This window comes from Caretta caretta, chromosome 25, assembly GCF_965140235.1.
Source record: "Caretta caretta isolate rCarCar2 chromosome 25, rCarCar1.hap1, whole genome shotgun sequence".
Lineage (NCBI taxonomy): Eukaryota > Metazoa > Chordata > Testudines > Cheloniidae > Caretta > Caretta caretta.
In genome coordinates, this window is record NC_134230.1 from 7,890,123 (window position 1) to 7,912,504 (window position 22,382).

At 50.0% G+C, this 22,382-nt stretch overlaps 1 protein-coding gene across 1 annotated transcript; it reads right to left on the reverse strand.

Annotated features, from left to right (window-relative positions):
- Nucleotides 1-720: 720 nt before the first annotated feature.
- Nucleotides 721-22,369, reverse strand: MEX3D (mex-3 RNA binding family member D). The gene is made up of 2 exons (XM_048831028.2): nucleotides 21,586-22,369; nucleotides 721-2,941 (listed from the first exon to the last, which is right to left on the reverse strand). Exons 1-2 carry the CDS (start codon nucleotides 22,172-22,174, stop codon nucleotides 1,671-1,673), a joined length of 1,860 nt encoding a protein of 619 aa, XP_048686985.2. The 5' UTR covers nucleotides 22,175-22,369; the 3' UTR covers nucleotides 721-1,670.
- Between the last annotated feature and the right edge of the window lie 13 nt (nucleotides 22,370-22,382).

A 22,382-nucleotide genomic window follows, 5' to 3' on the forward strand; every position in this document is an offset into this window, starting at 1 on the left:
CTTCTTCCTTAATTACGCCGACCCTTGTTTTCACTAGTCACAAACCCAAGTGCTGAGAGGGAAGCAGAGATCCTGAGGTGAAACAGGAAAGCTGAGGCGCACTGTCACTTTGGGGACAGAGTATCTGTAAATGCTGCGAGTGTCCAGAGGATTAGGGGCTGGGCACCCAGGGGGTTTGGACTGTGCCTATCGCTAACCTGCAGGACAGCAGAGCCTGCGTAGGCTGGAAGGGCCCATGGCTGGGGGAGTCGGAGAGCTGACCCCTGGCAGGCACAGACAAGGTTCCCACATGCTAAGGGCAGGTGGTAGCGACCATCGGTCCCCCTGGGAAGCAGGTCATGCATATCCATGCAAATTATACCCCACTGCTGAAATGCTGCCACCTCTGGGGTGAGGCACAGCAGCTGTTGAACATGACCTAGCATTTTAAGGCAGGGAGTAGAGAATAACCGAAGAAGCAATGTTCGGTAACTGGCGTGTAGTTTTGTCAAAATTGGGATCGGGTAAAGAAAATGGAGTCAACACGCACATACTGTCTGAATGGTTTTGGAAAGCCAGAGCTTGAAACAGAGCCTTGAACAAACTCCACGTGCAGGCAGTAAGAGCGGTCGCTGTTCGGTTGCACCATGCTGGTGTTTCTCAGTAGAGTCGATGTGATGTAACAGTTGATACTGTGACCTCGTGGAGAGCAGCACACCGGAGAGACAGTGTACATTCATATATAGTAAAAAGTCTTTATTAAGAAGTCAAAAAATAAAACTCTTGATACAATTTTCATAACCGTCAAGTCAGCGCAGCAAATATATAATCAGTACTTTAGCCATGTAAGGTTAAAGGTCCGTTATTTTCTTTTAAAATAAAATATATTTTAGTTAAAATTTATTCAATAAAGTACATATTTTCCTATAAATTCCCTACATATACATAAGAGGTAAAAAATAAAAAAATAAAACTAAACAAAACAAAACGGCGATCGAAATAATTTTTTTGGCGACATGACGTGCTTAACTGTGCCCCCAACTGTTCCACACCCCCCTGCCCGTCCCAGCCAGGACACCTATCCTTTTCAACGCACTGTGGGCAGCTTTCACGTTGGCAAAATAGAAGATAAAACGGTGTTACCAAAAAAAATAGAGATATATTTAGAGAACCGGCCAGAACCGTCCAAAAAAATAACTACATACAAAAACCCAAAACATTAATAATAATAATAAAATGCTTTTAAAAAAATAAAGACAACCCTTGTGTGTCCTAAATAAAAAGTGCAACCGGACCTTTTCTTTCTGTTTATTTCACTTTGCAAACTGAATACTGTTATTTGGAAAGAACTGTTGAAGAACAGCTGCTCGTTCTCCTCCCCAGCTTCCACACCTGGGTTCAGAGTTAAAGCTATTCTGTAAACATTTGATTTTTTTTCTCCCTTCTGCTATTTCACACCCCTCTTTCCTGTCATTTTCCTCATCCCTTCTTCCCCCCTCCCCCCCCCCATGATCTTCCTCTCCAGCTTTCTACCCAGCAAGAAACATCGTCTTTCACCCTCCCCACCCGCAGTCCCAATCCAATCCCTTAAATAAAAAGGTTGATTTAAACAGTTAAAAGTTCTTAAAAAGCTGAGTTGTAGGGAGAGGGGTAGGGGTGGGGGCCCATCCGATCAGACTCCGGATGGACAGCTAGGAGAAGATGTGGATGGCTTGAGTGGCTGGGGTGTGGCAGGCAGGGCACTCCGGCTCGGCTTTGCCGCAGATGCGGATGGCGCACTCCATGCAGAAGAGGTTGTGGCCGCAGGGCACCAGGGCAGCAATGACCTCGCTTTCGAAACACACCATGCACTCCCGGGAGCTCTTCCGGTGCCCGTCAGAGCTGCTGGAATCTGTGGGGGAGCCTGAGGTGCCAGAGATACTGCCCGGCAGGGAAGAGGAGGAGGAGTAGCCTGTGCTGTTGGAGAAGGAGGAGAGCGAGCCCTGGGTGGGCAGCCAAGACAAGGTGCTGACCGGGTCGCTCTGGATGCGGCGGGCTAGGGGGTGGTCCAGGGCAACGCTGCTCTCTGGGAGGGTCGGGGAGTGCCGGGGCGTGGCTGTCCCGCTGATGCTGCTGTTACGTCTCTGCGAGCCGTTGATGGAGGAGCAGCTGCTGAAGGCCTGCAGGGGGTTGGAGCGCTCAAAGGGAGACCAGATGGTGGTGGGCGTGGTGAGGTCCAGGGCCAGGAAATCGAAGCCAAAGTCAGCGTCTTCGGAGCTGAGCGGTGGCGCCTGGGGCTCGCTGAAGTTGAAGCCGCTGCTGGTGCTGTACGGGCTGGTGGGGCTGGCGTCGGCCACCCGGCCACCGTAGTAGGACTCGGTGGAGGTGCTGCCCAGGGAGCTCAGGCTGTCGTTGCGAAGGCCGGCCGAGGGCCTGCGGGCAGGGTTGGGGGCTTTGGCCCAAAGGCTGGCCGTGCTGCCCAGCAGGTCGAGGCAGACGTCGGTGCCATTGGAGTGGAAGTCGTTGTCTGCGTTGACGTCTATGAAGGAGCCTGTCCTCATGGTGATGTGGGCTTCAATCTCCTCCCGGGCCCGGTCCACGTTCTCGGGCATCCCCGTCACCTCAAAGACGGGCTCTTTGTCTCGGCTCGGCGTGACAATGTACGTGTGCGTCTGCTGCTGGATTCTCTTGATGGTGGCCCCCTTGGGCCCCACCACCAGGCCCACCACACGGTAGGGGACTCTCACCTGGATGGTGGTCTGCCCTGGCAGGTTGGGGGGACCCTGCACGGTTCCCGTCAGGCCGTTGACCTTGTTGCGAGTTGCTCGGATCATGGAGAAGTGTTCAGCAGCCGAGAGGATCTCCCTCTTGGCCATTTCCACATCCTCTTTCCTCCCAGTCACGATGAAGATGGGCTCCTCTCCTCTGACTGGCGTCTTGATGTAGGTGTTGGTTTTAGCACGCAGGGCTTTGATCTTACAGCCTGGAATGAAAAGGAGACAGAAAAGCGACACGTTCAGTCCCAGGTTGAAGCCGGGAACCAAGCGCACCCTGCTGCTCGTGTTATAAGGAGGGCCGGGAAGCCAGCAGACCTGAGGCAATGCAATTGTTTCCACTGAATTCACACCTACAACAGGGAAACCTTCTGAGAGGAGAAGCCTCACGCTTCACAACCAGGAAGTTACTCCTGAGTTCTGGTGAATGGTATGCGCTAGCATGAAACACACAGGCTTGCTGACCCCTCATCGTCATGTCCACTGGGGCAGGACCTCAGGATCCCAACCAGGGATCAGGGCCCCATCATGCAAACACGACACAGATGGTCCCTGCCCCAGAGAGCTCCTTATCAAGGAGTGAGGCAACAGGTGAACCCAGAAGAAAAAGGGGAGTATGTGTGCACCCTGGGCAGAGAGGTGGGGACAAGGTCAAGGGGACTGAGACAGACACACGTGCCCAAGTGAATAGTTACAGCAGCCCTAGGTGGTGGCCTTCCCCCTTGGAGATGGATTGGAAGGAAGTGAGGAAGCAGGCACAGAAGTTACTTTTATCTCAGGGGCAGGTTCGAGAAGGTGCAGAGAAATGACCCTTCTGTTTTTTTTTACATCCCAGTGCTTCCTTTATTTGGAGCCGGAGGTCTCCCCCCAGGATGGGGATGGGGGTGTGTGTGTGTCTAAACAGAGACCAGGCAGGCTGAACAGAAGCAGAACCCCCTCTCACGCCCCCCCCATCAGCCATGTCCATCTTTTATTTCTTCAGTTTGCCTTATTAGCATGTGTATTACTGTTAGCCTCTCGTCGTGGCCCCATTGAGACCCCCTGTCCGCGCGCACGCACACAGAGAATTTCTTCCCTTCTTCCTTTGCTTTTGGTCTAAAAAATTCACTCGTTTCTGCCTGGAGGAAGAATTCAAAATGGAAGACAGGGAATGTGTCCACTAGGAGTCCCAGAGGAGGGGGTCTGTTAGTTAGGGGCTGAGCTAAGGGCCTATATATGCAGCTCTGGCTCGAAGGTCTCTGGACCAGGCAGAGTGGTCTAGACCAGTGATCCTCAATCAGGGGTACATGTACCCCTGGGGGTTCACAGAGCTCTTCCAGGGGGTACATCAACTCATCTAGAGATTTGCCTAGTTTTACAACAGGCAACATAAAAAGCACTCGTGAGGTCAGTACAAAATAAAACTATACAGACAATGGCTTATTTCTACTGCTCTCTATCTACACACTGAATTGTAAGTACAACATTTATATTCCAGTTGATTTATTTTATAACTATATGGTAAAAAGGGGAAAGGAAACAATTCTTCAGTAACAGTGCGCTGTGGCACTTTTGTACGTTTAGATCCAATTTTGTAAGCAAGTTGTGTTTAAGTGCGGTGAAACTTGGGGGTACACAAGACAAATCAGACTCCTGAAAGGGGTAAAGCCATCTGGAAAGGCCGAGAGCCACTGGTCTAGTGGATGGGGCATCGGCCTAGGACTCAGAAGACCTGGGTGTTACTCCAACTCTGCCACCAACCTGCTAAGCGACCTTGGATAAGTCACTTCCCCGCTCCGTGCCTCTGTTTTCCCTCTCACCTGTTGTCTATCTTGTCTATGTATACCATGAGCTTTTCATAGCAAGGAGCGTCTCTCACTGCGTGTGTGTAGAGTGCCTAGCACAACTGGGCCTTGATCTCAGCTGGGGCCTCCAGGGGCTACTGGAATACAACCAGTAACTCCTTAACGCCGATCAGAACCCGCTCTGGAGATACCTTTCCGGTAGCTACAGTCCCGCTATGCCCTATTTGTGTTCGCTCCACCTGCACTCTAATAACTTTTTGTAACAAAATTCACACAAGTGACACATTCTAAATCTAGAGACCAGGCTGGTTTCCTGCCCTTCGTTCCCAATCACCAAGGCAGAGTAGCCCACATCCTCTGTGCCTTCCCAAGCTTTGGTTTAACCCAAAACATTATTAATCAACTGTACTGCAGCAGCATCTAGCAGCCCCAGTCATGGACCAGAAGCCCATCATGCCAGGCACTGTACAAACACAGAACAAAAAGACAGTCCAAGAGAGTCACCAGTAAATACTGATAACACCATGAGATAAGTTAGAAGGACCTTGTCAGGCAGGTATCAACCTATCTAAGGCATATGTCCCCCACATCACTGTAGTGACAGGCCTTCTCACATTCTTCAAGGTATTTGTCCTCACAGAACCCAGGTGCGGCACGGCAGTGCTATTGTACAGGTGGGAAACTGAAGCACAGAGAGACATTGACGTGCCCAAGATCATACAGACAGTCTGTGGAGGAGCAGGGGCATGAACGTAGCTCTCCCACGGCCCAGGCTAGACCCCTAACCACGGGGCCAGGTCCAAGGTTTAGGTTTTGTAGAACCGTAGTAATCTGCATATGAAATTGGTCTCCTTTCACCACATCCCCACAAAGAGGCTGTAGTCAGGTCGTGGCTGCATTTAGGAAGTATACCATTGCACACTGACAAGGGCATTAAGTGTCACAGAAAATTAAAATTGAAAATTGTCAAAATGAGCAAGCAGAGTGCATTTTTAGATGCTAAATCCTTGCTTTTTCATCACATTCATTCATCACTTGCAAAATTCAGCCAGTCATTCACAAAGGGGTCTCCTAGTCATTTGTGTGAATAACCGAGGGTCAACCTATCGAACAGGAGCTCTCTCACAGTGGATAATACATTCAACTCTGGAGAAGCCAACAAGGGAAATGAGTTACATTTGAAACAAGAGCATCAAGGTGTCACTAAAGCCCGGGACCCAACCAGTTGTTCTGAGCTTGGAAAGGAGCTTGGAGACCAGATGTCGTCAATGGAGGATGAGAAAGGAGTGGGGGAGTAGTTTTGAAAAGCCCCGAGAAGACTCCACAGCTGTGGAGATCATGCACAGAACCTAGACTGAGAAGCCCATCAACGGCCAATCAAGAAGGCCATATTGGGTGGCTGCTATGCTTTCCCAAAGCCTACATCATGACAAACTCCAGGATGACACCTGTGGTCAACAGCTTTGCTCGTTGTAGCTGACAACTGCATTTCTCTGGTCCTATGGGACTCTCTGACATCAGCTCATCTGTGTGGGGGAACAGAACTTTCTCGGGGGCTGGTCAGAGATTGTGGAATGAACTTCCCCAGGAACGAAGGACCGTCACAAACCTTCTGCTCCCAGTGCCGGGTGCATTTCTTTGACCTGGCTTCTCTAACGTCAATAGAGAACAACACATATATTTTAAAAAAAAAAAATTCTACCAGAACAAGACACAATCCTGCACATGCTTCTCCTCCTGGGGAGAGGAGGCGAGAAAGAACACGTGACGTGTATGGTCACGTTGCTCAATGCACAACTGGAAGGCGCTCCGATACTACGGTGATGAGCGTGGTATCACTACGCTCCTCTGGCACAACTTTGTATAAAGCTTCATTCTAGGCCTGTCCGCATGAAGGATATTCAGACTGGTGTGACCACACTGATGCAGTTACATTGATGCAACCTTTCTGACATACGCAGGGCTGAGCTGGCACAAAGGGGCTTATGCTGGTGTTACCCCAATGGTGCTTCGCAGAGAAAGCAACCCCTACTTGGTGTTGGTGCAACGTGCCTACGTTCGGGGTTTGCATCAGGAGGACTAAATTGAGAGAGTTTCCATTGGGGCTAATTTTTCAGTGTAGACAAGGCCTCAGTCAAGACTCTGTGGTACTAGCCGCAGTGCGGATATTTCCTAAGCTTGCCAGGGTGAGTAAGGAAAGAGATGTATGCCACTCTCCTGGGCCTCCTCCATTAGGAGAAGAGCTCAACTAGAGTTACTCCCACGTGGAGACCCAGAGATGGCCATGGGATTCCACGTGGCAGTAATTCTACAGGCAGATGGAGCCTTTGAAAGGATTGTGGCCTAAGATCTTGACTGTATTAAAGCACCCAGCAACTTGTAGTGTTCAGAGAACAACTGAATTTTGCTGCACAGAATGTAAAGGGGATTCTGTATTGAGTCTGCTGGACTCAGACAGACCCTGTGGTCTCTCAGTCTCTAAGTCTGGCACTGCCCAGAGTCACTACCCTGGGATCTCCCTAAGTCTTGGAGTGGAGCAGACAAAAAGGGGCTCCACTGCAGATCTGTCATTGGAGGTGCTACAAAAGACGGCAAATAAAGCAGAGAAGCAAACCTGCTCACTGCATAGAATGTAGCTCTTGGGCTGGCAACATGCAGATTTGGAGCCCAAAAGTCACTTGTATGCCTAAGGCACGTTCCAGCCCTGGCCTGTGGCTAAGTCTGCTTAGCGTGACCTATAGCAGATCCCCACATTACAGCAGAGTTAACACTGGTTTCAGCACAAGTTCAGGATTAGATGCAGCTGACTGCCTGCGAGTTATGGCTATGCCAGGCTCTTTCCTCCTCACATCCCCCTCCAGCGCCATTCTTCGGAGGGCTTGGTATGTCAGCTGCTGCACACAGCAGGGGGCTGATGCTTGGCATGTTGGGGTATTCCCCACCCACCCAGATGTGAATTTTTTTTGGGTGGGGGGAGGGGGAGCAGAAGGGAGTGAGGAGAAAGAAAACCTAACCAACAGATGAGGCTGGATTTTACTTACGGAAGCTGCTCAGTCAGGGGAGCCAACTGGCCGATGATATTCCCTGATAAAAGGAGTGAAGATTAATTGCACAGGGGCCCTGATAGCGTCGTTTCAAGGGGATCTCTCTCTCACACACGGCACGCCAGGTGTGATCGGCCAGAATGGCCACAGGGCTGTGTTTCTGGGCTCAGACAGGAGGACACACCTGAGTTCATCCCCTCTCGCAGCCCACTGGACTCTGTCTGCCAGCCTTCGGGAGGCACCATAAGAATCATGAAGCGCCGCGCCGTGGTCAGAGCACACAGAAAGATGAATGTCAGTTGAAAAATATTTGTCTTTTGTTGGTGGGGTTTTTTTTGGGACTAATTTAGGGATGGGTGGGTATAACTGTGGCTAGGGGCTGCAAGGACACGACTCATTTAGTAGCCTGCTGGGTGAGTATATTTATGGGTTGGTCAGTGCGGCCTGGTTTAGTCTGCTTAAGTGGGTCTGGGACTCCTGAGTTACCTGCCTGGCTGTGTCACTCACGAGCTGTCTCCCCTGCGGCCAGCCATTTCCTGCTGTGGGTCCCAGTTCCCACCTCTGTGAGATGAGGGTAACACTCTGGCCATGGAGGTGAACCATCAGGCCTACAAGCCGCTGCTTTAACCGGAAGATCTCAAAGCAGTTGCCGCCAACAAACTCTCCTCAGTTTATTACAGGGAAAGAAAGGAGCAGACAGGTTAAGAGACTTTGCCCAAAGTCACACAGCAAATAAGTCGCAGAGTTAGGAACAGAACCCAGGTTGCCTGACTCCCTGTCCCATTTTGGGACCACTCGATCATGCTGCCTTCAAGAGGCACAGCTGGCAGAGTGCTAACTCAGGGCTGAGTATCCTCGGGCTTTTGTTACTCCTGGGTTTGGAGGAAGACTCACGTCTCTGGCATTCTCGAGTAACGTGCTCATTGGAATCTCACAGTGTATAGTAACCTGCTCAAGGAGAGAGGTGGGGGAGCCTGGCACAAAGCCTGCAATGAAACGAGGAGCCTTCTGCCTTTCTCACCGGCCACAGGGAAGAACTACATACACACGCTGTTTGCTTTGCTCCTAGGAGTCAGTTCTCAGCACTGTTGTGAGACAGCTATGTATTAACATGGAAATGAGCCTACCACGTCAAGATGGCTGGTGCATCTGTACAGTAGCTCTGCCTCAATGCATCCATCTCATTGATAAAAATGCATCTACACTTCTAGGCTGACGTGTTGCTGGCCACACTGTTACATTGCAGGAAGTTTCCTACCCACCTTCAAGTCTCATTACGCTAATGATCTTGCCAGGGTTCTCTCTCCACGCATTTCCCTTTCTCTGCCTCCATCAGGGAAAGGATGCAACTCAAACAGATTGCCAGGAAATGAAATGCAGTAGCAAAAAAGAGGAAAGTTCTGGGACTCAATCCCCTAGAAAGAGGAGAGCGGAGAGTTCAAAGGGCACACAGAGCTTTGGGCCAGGAATTTCAGTAAGAACTTTTCAAATCCAAAACCATTAATGGTCTCACTGCACCCTTTAGTACGAAGCTGATCCAAAATGTTAAAAGGGAGATGCATCCCGGCTGTTACACCACTGAAGCTACACCAGGGTGAATCTGGACCAAAACAATTGAATCACTTCATTCAGCAGAGATCAGGGTTCTGGGGTCTCCTGGCAGGAGCTATCAGCTGAATGGCACAAGGGAAGGCAGGCGGTAGTCACCTGCTGCTCTGTTCTCATCTGTGAGGCACCGAACAACCTGGTTTGCAGAGGCGGTGAACACCCCCAGCTCCTGCCAAAGCCAACTGAAGCCATGAGGGTTTCAAATCAGGCCCAAGGTCTTTGATCAGCAACATTTGATTTAGCTGGTGTTTGTCCTGCTTTGAGCAGGAGATTGGACTAGATGACCTGCTGAGGTCTCCTCCAACCCTAATCTTCTATGATTCTATGATTCACTTTTCATCCTTTATGCTGCCTGCTTTCCATACACAAAGCCTGTTGTGAACGGGATAGTGCACCTGTCAGTAAGGCCGGCAATGTTATTTTAACAGTGTGTATTTTATATATATAACACACTGACTGGGCATTCCTCTCCTATGAGATATAGGGCTGGTTCTTCACCACCGGACATCTCGTGCAGTCGCTTACGCCTGTGCAAAGTGTGTGTAAAATACTGCCATTGGGATCTGGCAGTGCTTTACTTACACCTGTGCAAAGCGAATGTGACAGCAGGGAAGAATCAGGCTCACAATCAATGCAGGGTTAAAGCTGGTACTGTAAAGGAAGGGAGCCTGGTGGATCTGCAGTGGGGCTCGGAGTTCAGTGCACGATTCTCACATCTGGGATTTGAAGTGTTTCCCTTAAAAACATCTCTCATGTTTCTTGGGAGCATTAAAATAACCAGGGGCTTCTGAAAGGTTCAGTGAGGTCCAAAGTCCAAAATGGCAGCCACTGGTGCAAGAGGGCTGCTGTATTTGCACATGTGCTGGCCATGCTCCCAGTAATGCTTTGTGGCCTGGCATCGAAGGGCTGCCTATTATTCTGGCCCAGAAAGAGGGCCATTCTTCACTTCTTATTACGCTAGCCTCCAGCACACACATTGCACCAATGAGGTGCTTGTATTGTGAGGCTATTGAAACAGATGCTGTTACCGGGCTTCCTTTGGGTGCAAAACGGAGGGGAGAGTTCATACAACTGCTCCAAAATAAAACCAAACTCTGCTCCTCTGGCTAAGGCAGAAGGTCTCACCATGAGAGATTTCATGCTGAGATCGGTAGGAAAACCCACCCTCTTTGAACAGGTACAATGTACCTGAGCTTCCATCACCACCAGGGTAAATCCCAAAGGGACACAGCCGCTTCACAAGTCAAGCACCACCCAGATCGATCTCTAGTTAATGCCTTAAGAAATACCAGGAAATATCCTTCTCTGAATAATTCTAGTGGCCACTGGATGACACTGTTGCTGCACGTGGGAGGCATCTAATCCCCAGGGCAAATCAATACGAGCTGGGGAAACGGGGTTGGGGCCTGGTCTGCTGACGCGCGAGCACCCACAGATTCATTTTAAGGCCAAAAGGGACCATGATGATCATCTGTGTAGCACAGTCCAAGGTTACCACCATCACCCCCTTTTAGAGATCCCATGCTGAGGTGGGGAGGGACGAAATGACTTGCCCAAGTCACACAGTCTCTGTGGAAAAGCAGGGAATTGAACCCAGGTCTCCTGGGTCCCAGACCAGTGCCTTGACTACAGGACCATCCTTCCTCCCTATTAAAGGAGTCCGACAGCCAGGCATACCCAGGATTGAACCCAGGACCTCTGCCATGGGAGATGAGGGCGATACCCCTAGAACATACAGGGTCGATGCTGCTACGTTCTCGTCATGCACCGTGTGCACACCTTGGAAACCAAGGCCACAAACAGCAGACCGAATCAGGATAATCCGGATCCTGGTTACAGTGGTAATGGAGCAGTATTTGTTGGTCCTTCACGTTCCCTTCTTCAACTCATTGGCTCATCCTGTTGCTGAGGCATGACAAGATGTAAAGCTGACAACAATTGCCAACTGTTTCAGGAAAGGCAGATTTGTTGTGCTAGAGGAAGGTGGGCGAGACGAGGATGATGAAGAGTTTGTCGACCCTCTGAATGATGTCCCACTTCCAGTCAACATGGAAAAAGAGGACTTAGTAGCTGCTGTGGCTGAGGATCTGCTCATGATCGGAGAGCTGCCCGAGGAAGAATTACTGAGCTGCAGCAAGGCCAGAGAAACAAGCTTGTGTTCATGAAATGTATCATAATCAAGAGAGTGAGGATGATTTTGATGAAGTTCCACCCCCACCAACTCTAAAGCTGTTGAAGGTTTTGAACAAACTTTGGCACTTTTCGCAGCTAGGGGGACTACATGACAGGGTCTCCAGGTCTCTTTGGGACATTGAATTCCATCTTCAAATCCAAATTGTGACGGAGAAGAAGCAAACAAATTAATAGAGTTCTTTCGCATGAAATGAGTTTATCCTTTCATAATTAATTTACAAGTGGATACTGTATAAACAGAATGCATTTTGACATGGAATAATACTTTAATTTAGGTTATTACAGTATTATTTATTTGCTTAGCAGATGCCTATATCCAGAGTGACTTACAGTGCATACAAAGTGTTACAGTTAAGTGCGAGAATAAAAAATGTTTACAAGTAAAAGCAAAGAGGCTGTGTTTGTTATCATGGTTGATGTTTGATTGTTTTCATACATAAAAATAAAACTTGATACTTTTATAACGTTAATGCAACGAGTACCGCTTTACTGCTACAAGATGTGAGTCGACTACAAATGCAGAACAGAGCACAGGTTAAAAATGTACAGTATGTACACTAATGCAACACTGTAGCAATAGTAAAACACACATTGCACTGTTGCAATTACAGATTGATAGCAAGTCCTGGAGCTATTTTACGTATCAGAAAAAGCAGGCTGCCTTTGGTCAGACGAAACTGCCTGTAACAGCAACAGCTGCTTAGGAGCAACACAGCAAAAGGGAGTGTGTTGCTACTAGCGAGTATCTTGTGTAGTGCTTAAACTAGACCGGGGCAGTTAAAGTGGTACAGCCCCTTACCGTGGCTGCAGGCCTACTAGTATCAAAGCTATACCAGTACAGCTTATTCCTGTACGGGAAACTGCAGCCACACAGGGCATTGCCAGTTTAGTTACACCGGCAAAATAAACCACACTCCGAACTGACACCGTTACATCAGTATAAAATCTGTGTACAGCCCAGGCCTTAGATTCCAATGGAGCTTAAGAACGTGCTTCAGTGCTGTGCTGAATCAGGCCCTTAGTAAACGGCCAGAGAAGAGTTTCAGAGGGAGCTCCCACAGTGCAGGGGATCAGTTGCTAAGGTGCCTGCCACAGCAGGCTGGCCTGGACAGACAGACTGAGTGGCTTGTAATTTACAAGTTGCAAGGCCAGATCCAACCTAAAAAAAAAAAAAGAGACAACAAAAACCTGTACACACGTGTATTTAAGTAACAGCCGGAAACCAAGCCACCCTGGGGATTGCACCGACACTGTAGCATACACACAGAGCACTGGGGAATGGGAAACGGTGCAGGCCACAGTTGTGTAGAGGGCAGCCACAGATCTGTTAGCACACTCAGGAATCCCGACCCGGTACAGAAAGGATGCCGTCTCCTATGCAGGGACACTTACTAGGTAGCAGCTTGCACTGCCCTAGGCAGCTGGGATGTCAGGGAGAGCACCAGTATCTGGAAGGGGTCTTTGTTCCAGGGAAGGATGGAACAGGACAGCAGAGGTGTGAAGAGGGCAAGGGCTGGAAAGCAGCGCACTCAGGCACGGCAGGAAGGGATGCAGATGGGCAGGACAGCCCCAGAGAGCTACGACAGAGGGGAGCGGTACTGTCTGGAAAAACCACTGGGGCGGGAGTGGTATCTACAGCCCTGATCCAAAGGGTGACCACACGTCTGAATGGCCAAACAGGGAGAAGGAGAACTGCCAATCAGAGCTGTAGAGGGGCCAGTAACGTTCCCAAAGGTGGCGTGTTTACTATTTGTATTTGCATGTCACCTAAGAGCCCTAGTCCTGGCCCAGGATCCCGTTGTGCGAGGCGCTGTACAAACAGAACAAAAGCCACTCCCTGCCTCGGAGAGCTCAGTCAGATGAGCTGCGTTGCGGTACAGAATTAACACAGAACAAGGCTGTGCTGCTTGTTGGGGTCAATCATTCCGTGGGGGGAGAGAAGGAGAAGGGCACAAACTTTGCTACAAGTCTAACAACAAAGTTATATCCACGTTTCTATTCCAGACAAAAGCTAATCTCGCTCAGCCCCCGGGGGAACCGTTCGCAGAGACATTCCAGTTTGTAACTCATCCATTCACTCCCACTTGGTTGACAAACACACCGAGAGGTTCTCTCATCTCCGACTGCAATAGGTTACGTTTCACTTCAGGGTCCTAATAGAAAATATTCAGTCCTGACTTAAGCCTTGATCCGGACAGCATGTAAATAGGTGCTTAACTTTAAGCATGTGCTCTAGTCCCACTGAGTATCAAGCACGTGCTGTCCTGCATCCGGATGCGTTTCTCAGTGCAGGGGGGTGGGAGGAGGATGGGGGAAGGTGGCTCTAGCTGTATTCAAACCTCAAGCATCCAAGCTTGGCCCCCCACCCACATCTCCACCCAGCAAAGGGGACTCAATAGACTGGTTGAAATGGGATGGTCCTCTTGAAATCCTTCCTTCTAAGCCCCAGCCACCTGCTGACATTTATACTCAGCTGTTTGGCCAAATTCCTCCGTGTCATTTTAAATGGGCATGTTGCTCTCTCCACGTCCCCTCCGGTGGTGCTGCGGGGGCAGAATGGCTACATTTCAATAGCAGGCACATATATCGTGATAATCATTTTACGCTGACACTCTGCCTTTCATCCCCTTTAGAGGGAGACGCTAATGTACAGAATCACACAAAAGAATCACAGAAGCCACTTATGAACTGCACCCACCTCTGGGGTGGAAATGGCGCAGCGTTGCAGTGCGCTGTTAAGAAGTTACCATCCATTTAGTACAGGAAATGAGGAACAGTGGAAACATGGCAGAGGCAGAATGCAGTTACCCAAGCTGGAATCTGGCCAGGTCACCAGGGCTATACAAAGCACCACGAGATGCAGGACACATGATATGCTTGGGGCTCCTTCTCAGTGGGGAGTACTTCACCAATGCCGGGGTGGGGCAGCAGCTGGAGCCCATCGCCTCTCTAAACTGACCAGCGGTGATGTTGGTGAGAAACCAGAGGGGGATTAAGAGTCTCTCACTTCAAAGTGCCACCGGGGTAGAAAATATTACCTCCCCAACATTCCTCGCTAGCACAGCAGGGCCACAGCTGCAGGACTGCTCCAAATCAGAGTCCCCTTTGCACTGTAAGCATAGAGTCCGCATTCACACACTGGGTTTACTGCTCTTGGCTCAGGCTTGGACTTGAGGAAAGTAACTGACTTATTCACACTGCAGGGCTTATCACCCCACACTATCCAGGATATGTGCTGTCACACAGGCAAGAACTGTTTGGATTCAGGCGGCCTGAGCTCTGTCTTCACCAGCAGCACACACTACCCCATCCCAAATGCAAGCCAGAGCTGGGCTGTGGGACAAAAAAAAAGCACATCACCCCCACGCTACTGGCTGCTCCCGACCCAGCCTCCCCGAGGACAGAGCACAGGACCAGGAAGTTAGCTGAACTGCAAGGAGGGAAAATAGGTCCGGTCTGGTCCTTTCTGCCTTGGTCTGTGATACTGCTGCTGAATTCATTTAAAGCTGGGTCTCTCTGTTCCTGCCTTTGGTCTGGCCAAGCCCGTCTCCGCTACCTTACCCCTCCTTTCACTTCAGCACACATCAGTAGCTCCTGTCCCACAAGACTCTGTATGAAGCCAACTGACTCCACTTTAGCTTCCATCGGGCAGGGGCTGGCACGCAGCAGTTACCCTCCAGCACACCCCGAGAGCCAACCACAGACCAGCCTGCAGTGCTGCCATCCCAAGCAGCACAAAGGCAAGTCTGAGAATGGGCAGGGCTTACCAACGAGAGACGTTTCCAGCACTAGCGGCTGGGACAGCCCCTTGGGAACTTCTAGCAACACCCTGGCCAGCACATCTCAACTAGCCCCCTGGGACAGGGGTTCTCTCTTTGGTGAAAGAGGCTGCTCAAGCTTAGTTGCTACGCACGTCCCCACCTCCTTTCCCTGATCCAAGGTCTCACGCCACCGTCAGCATTACAGAGCTTGCAATCCCTTGTGGAACAGAACAACGCTAGCCCAAGAGGCGCCAGGGCTGGGGCTAGAGGAAGAGGAGGAGAACGACCACGCTTAGCACTTCTATTGCCCTCTTCAGCTCCATAGCACCCTGCGAACGGTAATGGGTTCATCCTGACACCACCCCTGGGAAAGGCAGGCATGCACTGTACCTCTGTGCTTTCTCCAGACGGTGGGCAAGCTGAGGTGGGGAGACCGAGCCACTTGCTTAAGGCCGCAGCGGAGAAAGTCAGGATACATCTACACTGCAGAAAAAGCCTGTGGTATGTCCCCACAGCTACTAGACACCCAGGGCTGGCCTGGGCCAGCCGACTTGGGCTCGGGCTGCAGGGCTGTTTCACTCCTGTGCAGACATTTGGGCTTGGGCTGGAGCCCGGGCTCTAGGTCCCTGTGAAGTGGCAGGGTCCCAGGGCCTGGGTTCCAGCTCAAGCCAGGAAGTCCACACAGCAATGAAACGGCCCTACAGCCCGAGCCCTGCAAGTGGGAGTCGGCTGGCATGGGCCAGCCATGGGTTTTTCTTTGCTGTGTAGACAGACCCTCAGAGCCTGGGTCAGCTGACTCAGGGTCACTCTAGGGGAGCTAAAAACAGCAGCGTAAACATTTCTGCTGGGGCGCCAAGACCCACCATCCTTGCCAGGTTTCGGAACCCACGCAGGAACATCTGGACTGCTATTTCTAGCCCTGTAGCACAAGCCCAAGTCAGTTGACCTGGCTTCTGAGACTTGCTACTGGGGAGGGGGGGGTTTGCAGTGCAGTGTCAGCCAAGATTAGCACCCAGAAAATGCAGTGAGTGGAGATCTCTGTAATAGCACAGGGTATTTCTGGCCCTGAGCTCAGACCAAGGGAAGACACATTTGGGAAGGGCATTTCAGACTGACATAAAAGAATGATAAAATGCTCCTTTTATCTGACATGCTGGGCGTGAAGGCAGAGAGAAGAGCTAGATTAGGGCTCAGAAAGGAGAGAGAGGAGTAAAACAAAAGAAAGATCATTAACAGGCCTGGGTGAGAGCAATACATCATTACCCATGTGAAGTTGAGACTCATGGCTTTACAGCATGTTCTCAGTGTTCGAACTACTGGGACTCCTGGAGTGAGGTCAAACAGCAGCCGTATTTCACCCTTTTCTACCAGTAACCTCCATCAATTCCTCTGCTCCAGTAACCCCACCCCGATGCAGCAGTGATTTCATTAGTAGTGCTATGGTTTTTGGTGGTTCGAAAGAAGACCATATTACTGCAATTAATCCCTACAGAGCTCCTCAGAGCCGGCCCCACCCATGGCCAGAATCATGAACGGGTTTGCATGCAAAGGCATGACAACATAATCCCACTGGGCTGAGCTGCCGTTTGGTATTGACGTGTGACATCCGAAGCAGTAAGGATGCGGAGGAGAGGGGAAGGGGCCTACGCTCCCCACTCTCAGGCACAGCCGCTGGGCACCTTCACCAAAAACGCTTCAGCAGCCTCTTGCCCTGGGGGTGTGTGTGCGTGTTGTTGCTTGGTCTCATTTTGCTGAACACCTCAGTGTTTTTTTTAAGCTCAGCTGATGAGAGCCAGTTGTGGTGACAGAGCAGATGTGATGCTTTACACAGCCCAGGCCAGCCTCGGTGGGTTTCCGAAAGTCCCAGGGAATAATAAGGTTAACAGACTTGGAAGAAGGGTGGGGAGTCACAGTGAACAATGTATTTCATGGGTCAGAACTGACACAAGTAGCTAGTTACTCACTCTGATGGGAAAATACCTGCCAAACAGAATGGGGCTCTTGAAGTCTTTCACATTCAGTCTATTGTAATACTTCAGTCTGGTGCTTACGGAAGCCAGGCAACTAAACACAGTACAGCCAAAGGCTGGTATTTGCGTTCCAGTTACTCCCACAAAGGGCTAGGTGGTCTTCATACATACAGGAAGGCATGGTCCTTGCTCCAAAAAGCTTGTGTGAAAAGCTCTGCCGATGCACCACAATCCAGATGTGCAGCCCCTTCCCCCACTGCTATTCAGTCCCTGGGATCTCCCACCAACCCCTGCTCTGCTGATGCATCTCAATCCTGATCTGCAACACTCCAAGTCCAGGACTTTTCCCTGAATCTTTCTGGACTGCACAGTGAGCGTGTGATGTGGATAAAAATGTCCAATGGTTGCTTAGGTCAAACTGATTTCACCCATTACCCTTCCATTGCACTCTACGCCTGCAAGGGCCAATGGTGAATTCATCCTTGTAAACATCCCTGGGAACAAAGTGTTTCCCACATTAAACCTCATGCTCATTTTCCTTATTACAACTGATTTAGGAGCCAAGATGGTAGTACCTTTACCACATGAAATTGTAACACAGGAGGAATATATTATAGCCATAGAGGTGTGGTTTAGTGGTCCAAGCAGAGATCTAGGAGACAGTAACACTTAAATTCTCATCCTGGCTCAGAAACAATCTTTCAGGCCCTGGAAAAGTTAGTTAACTTCTTGGTCTTAGTTTCCTCACCTGTTAGATGGGGATGCATAAACAGCACTAAGACCATGTTTTCTGGTGGTCAGCTCGCCAGACTGGGAAGTTAGGAGACAGCAATTCTATTTCCATTTCTGCCACTGGCTCACTGTGTGACTATGGGCAAAATAATTCCCCATTTTACAGACAGAGAAACTGAGGCAAAGAGCAGGTTTTCCACCCTCAGGTAAGATATCAGTTACCTATAGTGATTTAGCCCAGACTAGGAACTAAAGCAGTGGTTCTCAAACAGGAGTCTCAGGCCCTCTGGGGGGGGGGGGGGGGGGTGGCGCCAAGCAGGGCCAGCATTAGACTTGCTGGGGCCCAGGGCAGAAAGCTGAAGCCGCAATGCATGGGGCTGAAGCCCAGAGCCCCAAGCCCCCAACCCAGGGCTGAAGCCAAAGCCTGAGCAACCTAGCTTCGCGGGGCCCCCTGGGGCATGGGACCCGGTGAATTGCCCTGCTTGCTACCCCCTAACACTGGCCCTGGCTTTTATATGCAGACAGTTGTTGTGGCACAGGTGGGCCGTGGAGTTTTTATAGCCTGTTGGGGGGGCCTCAGAAAGAAAAAGTTTGAGAACACCTGTACTAAAGAACACTGGCAATCGATCTCTGCTACTTTCTCTTAATTGGTAATACTACTTCACTGGGGTGAAAAGTCATCTGCTGGGACATCTTACTTAAGTAGACTTGAACTTTAACACAGAAGCATACTGTAAGGACTAACATTCACGTGTCCATAGTGATCAAGGGATCTTGGTACCCAATTCATTCTGGAGCTTGTATTTCACACCAGTTTCATGGCAGACATAAAAGATTCTTAGGACACTGCAGTTATGCACAGAAGCCCCAGTCATTTAAAACCATAGCTCTCATCCTTCTGGTGGGGTAAAAAACACTCAGAGATACTTGCACAGGGGGCCTCAAAAACCACAAGAGCACTACTTGTACTTCCCAAAAAGTGTTGAGAGCACAGCAGAAAGTTAGATCCCATGTCTGGGGAAAGGTACAAGACAGACCTGCACAGAGCCAAGAATTTCAAGCAGACAACCTGTGAATGGGAAGGGCTTGATTTCATTTCCGCACTCAAGCTGAGCTTGATGCAGGACCAAGAGGAAGTGAAGTCACCTTTGTGCCTTCCCTATTCTGGGGCTGGGTCAGATCCAGTTTGACCTCTGATGCAGGTTGGAGCAGCCTCAAAACAATCCTAATTTGCACGAGTTGTCTCAAGGGCTTTTCTGGTGGTTGAGAATAGCTACATCCCCTCTCCCCAGGAAATGTCCCGACACCACTCCATGGGGTGACACACAGCCAGGGCAGCACCAACCTGATGGCACCCTAGGAATTCCTTTGTGCAGGGGGAATCCTTCAAGAGCTGAATCTGCCAGCTCTACTACCTCTTTATGCCAAGATAGGTGACACCAAGGGACCACAGAGCAGAAATGAATCGGGCTCAAATTACCTGGAAGAACCGGGAGACGGGGGAGACAGGGAACACGGAAAGAGGAAAAAACAGGAAAATATAAAATTAAAAGGCATTTAACTATTTACCCCGATGGGTGGGGATAGTGGAAGCAACTACAGTCTGTTAGTGTTATGAACCAAGTTTCCAGCCCGTTTCAGCCTTTGTATGTGCTATTCCTGGGTGCTCTCTCCGTCACAGCATGCCACTCCTAAATCACATTGATTATTAATGCCCTTGCAGCGTATTTGCATAAACCACACCAGTTCCCAGAGTTCAGCAAGCATCCAGGCTTCCCTCTGCACCAAGTATTTCCTGGAGGACTAGAAGCATGCAACATAAGGAGAGATACATGTTTAACTTAATAAGGGTTGATGAGACTGGGGATTGGGGCTTTTCTATAGTTCAGTCACCCAAGGACACAGTAAATCTGAGTTATTGATAGGCACTGGACTCTGGTTTTGGATCCTAACAGTTAAGAGATAGAAAAGACCTACTAGATAATTGAATCTATCCCCCAAGAGAGGCTGGATCAGAGATTAAGTTGATACTTCCTGTGGCCTTGGCCAAGAAGCAGTGAGATCCTGCTGTACCCTTACCCAGGAGTCAGTCAACTAGGTACTATCCTTACAGCGATCACACCCACCTTTTGCTGCTTCCCAAGCTCTCAGCACAGCCTACAATACTAGAAAGGGAACCACAGAAAGTTGAGGCTGAGCATGAGCAGTTGGTATAAATTGGGACTGTGTATGCCTGGAAGTGGGTTGGAGCTCTGGGAGCAGGCCAATGGGAAGCAGAGAGTATGATGTCATCATGCTAATCACAGCATGGCTCTAGCTAACAAAGAGAACAATGGGGCTGCCACACTACCCCACTTCCACCCATGAAAAATGCACAAGGGCCCCACAAATCCCATCCATTAAAATGAAATGATCACCAGGAGCCACACACCTACAAAGAGAAGCAACAGTCAGGGGTCAAGGCAGAAAGACGAGGGAGGAAAGGCTGCACCTCAGACCAAATACACTGGAGGTCAGTTTGCAAACAGGCAAGACTCAGATCTCAACAATGATTTTTGATACTAAAAATACCCATTTTATTTATTTTGGGTTTTTCTTTAAGAAGTAACTTTAAAGACTAAAATATATTTTTATTTTAAAGAAACAAAACCCACCCGGCACACACCCAGCTAAGTATCACAAGCATTGAGGCGTGCCCTTGTGTCCTTTTGTGACAGATTTTTTTTGCAGTCAGGGATCCCTACGCCCCTCCACAGCTACTTCATATCTCAAGTGTTTAACATATTTTAAATTAGTAGATGAAATTAAGAATCCAACTGAGATCAATTAAGGCTGATAGTAAATATTACCTTAAGAGGGTGTGTGGGAGAGGGGAGAAATCAATTAAATAAATGGAAGTATTTTCATCTACTTCACAGTCATTTAGACTTTATAGTCTATTTCCACAGACTTGAGAAGTCCAGTAAACATGAGAACTTTCTGGGTGTGTATCTATGTAATATACAAAGTGTGTAGCAGGCCTATATAGTTTAGACAACAGCAAACTCTAGCAAAATATTTACAAATGTGGAGTCATTTTAAAATGGCACACAGAGAGATGGCTTGTTCATAAAATAGAATTAAAAGGGTCTCTATAGAAAGAGTTTGAAGGGTTTTATTTCTAAAAAGTTTCCACTCCACACTCCAGCACAAAGAAACAAAGACTAAAACTGACCCAAATAAAAACTGGGATGGGCCAGTGCATCTCATACTTTCTGATTGCTGGATTTTTGGTTACTACCCAGGCATAGGTGTCTAAGGGGAAAAAAAAAAAACAAAAAACCCAAAACATAGAACACACATTTCTGTGCATGCCATGTCTCCCCCAAAAGACAGGCAAACACCTTTCTAACTAGATAGTGGTACAGAGCAGTGGCCCAGGAGTATTTAAGCTACAGGAGTCTCCATTTCTCTCCAAATCTACCAATGTCTTCAGGTTCCCAAGACAAGTTATTCAGACACTAATTACATATATAGGATCTATTAAAGTCTCTCAGTACATATAGAGGGAATATTTTCAGTGACATATATAGAGATATTTTGGCTTATTTTACAGTCCCATGGACTTGCATCTCCTCCTTTCTCCATTTTAGATAGAGTGTTACCTGAAGGTATCAAGGCTGAAAAGCTGCCTATAATAGAGTGGAGGAATTGAGGGGGTGCGAGGGAGGAGACTACAGACAATGGGCAAAACAAAAGGAAAAAAGGCCGCTGGAGTTTACCTTGTCTCCCCACAATCTCCGCTACATGTTCAGAGCTGGGGACAGGGACGCACTCAGTCATGTTCACGCTCTTCTTTCTGCTTCCAATGATGCTCATCTGCTCAGCCAAGATGGAGTGGTGGTGGCCCAGGTGGGGGTGAAAGTTGCTGAACACATCTGGAGGGGAAGTGGTGCTGGAGGTGGGGGGGCTCACATCTGGATCCAGCATTGGCAGCCCCCCCAGCATCCCCACTCCCCTGTCCAGCCCTGAGCCGTGGTCCATGTCATCCAGCCCTCCATCCCCAATCTCCAGCACCTCCTCCTCCTCCTCCACTCCTCCTTCGTCAGTCACCCTTTCTTCTGCTGCCGCCGCCTCCTCCAAGCCCAAGATGGAGAGCTGGTCCAGGGCAAACCGCAGCGCGGCCGCCGCGTCTTCCTGGTCGGGCAGGGGCTGCTGCCCGCCTCTCTCCGGCTCGGGCTCCAGCCGCGGCGGCTCCTCGTGCGCCGGCTGCCCGGGCGGCGGCGGCGGCGGGGCGCTCAGCAGCCCCAGGCAGGGCGCGGGGCAGCCGGCTGCCTCCCCGCCGTCGGGCTGGTAGACGGAGCCGGGCATGCTGGCGAGCCGAGCCGAGGCACGGGCAGCCGGCAGCGGCGGGCGGCTCCCCTTCTCCCGGGGCGGACAGCGCCGCCTGCGCTCGGAGTCCGCCGCCCGCTTCTCCCTGGCCGCCGCCGCCTCCTTTGTCCGCTCGCCGGCCGGCCGGCCGCCCGCATCCAGCAGCGGCAGCGGGGCTCCCAGGGGCGGCCGCGAGCCGCGCCCCCCG

Excerpts from the sequence above, each read along its gene's own strand:
- MEX3D (XM_048831028.2), bottom strand. The coding sequence starts at position 22,174 with ATGCCCGGCTCCGTCTACCAGCCCGACGGCGGGGAGGCAGCCGGCTGC. Across the intron at positions 2,942-21,585 it reads GGAGATTGTGGGGAGACAAG|GCTGTAAGATCAAAGCCCTG; the intron begins GTAAACTCCAGC and ends TTTTCATTCCAG.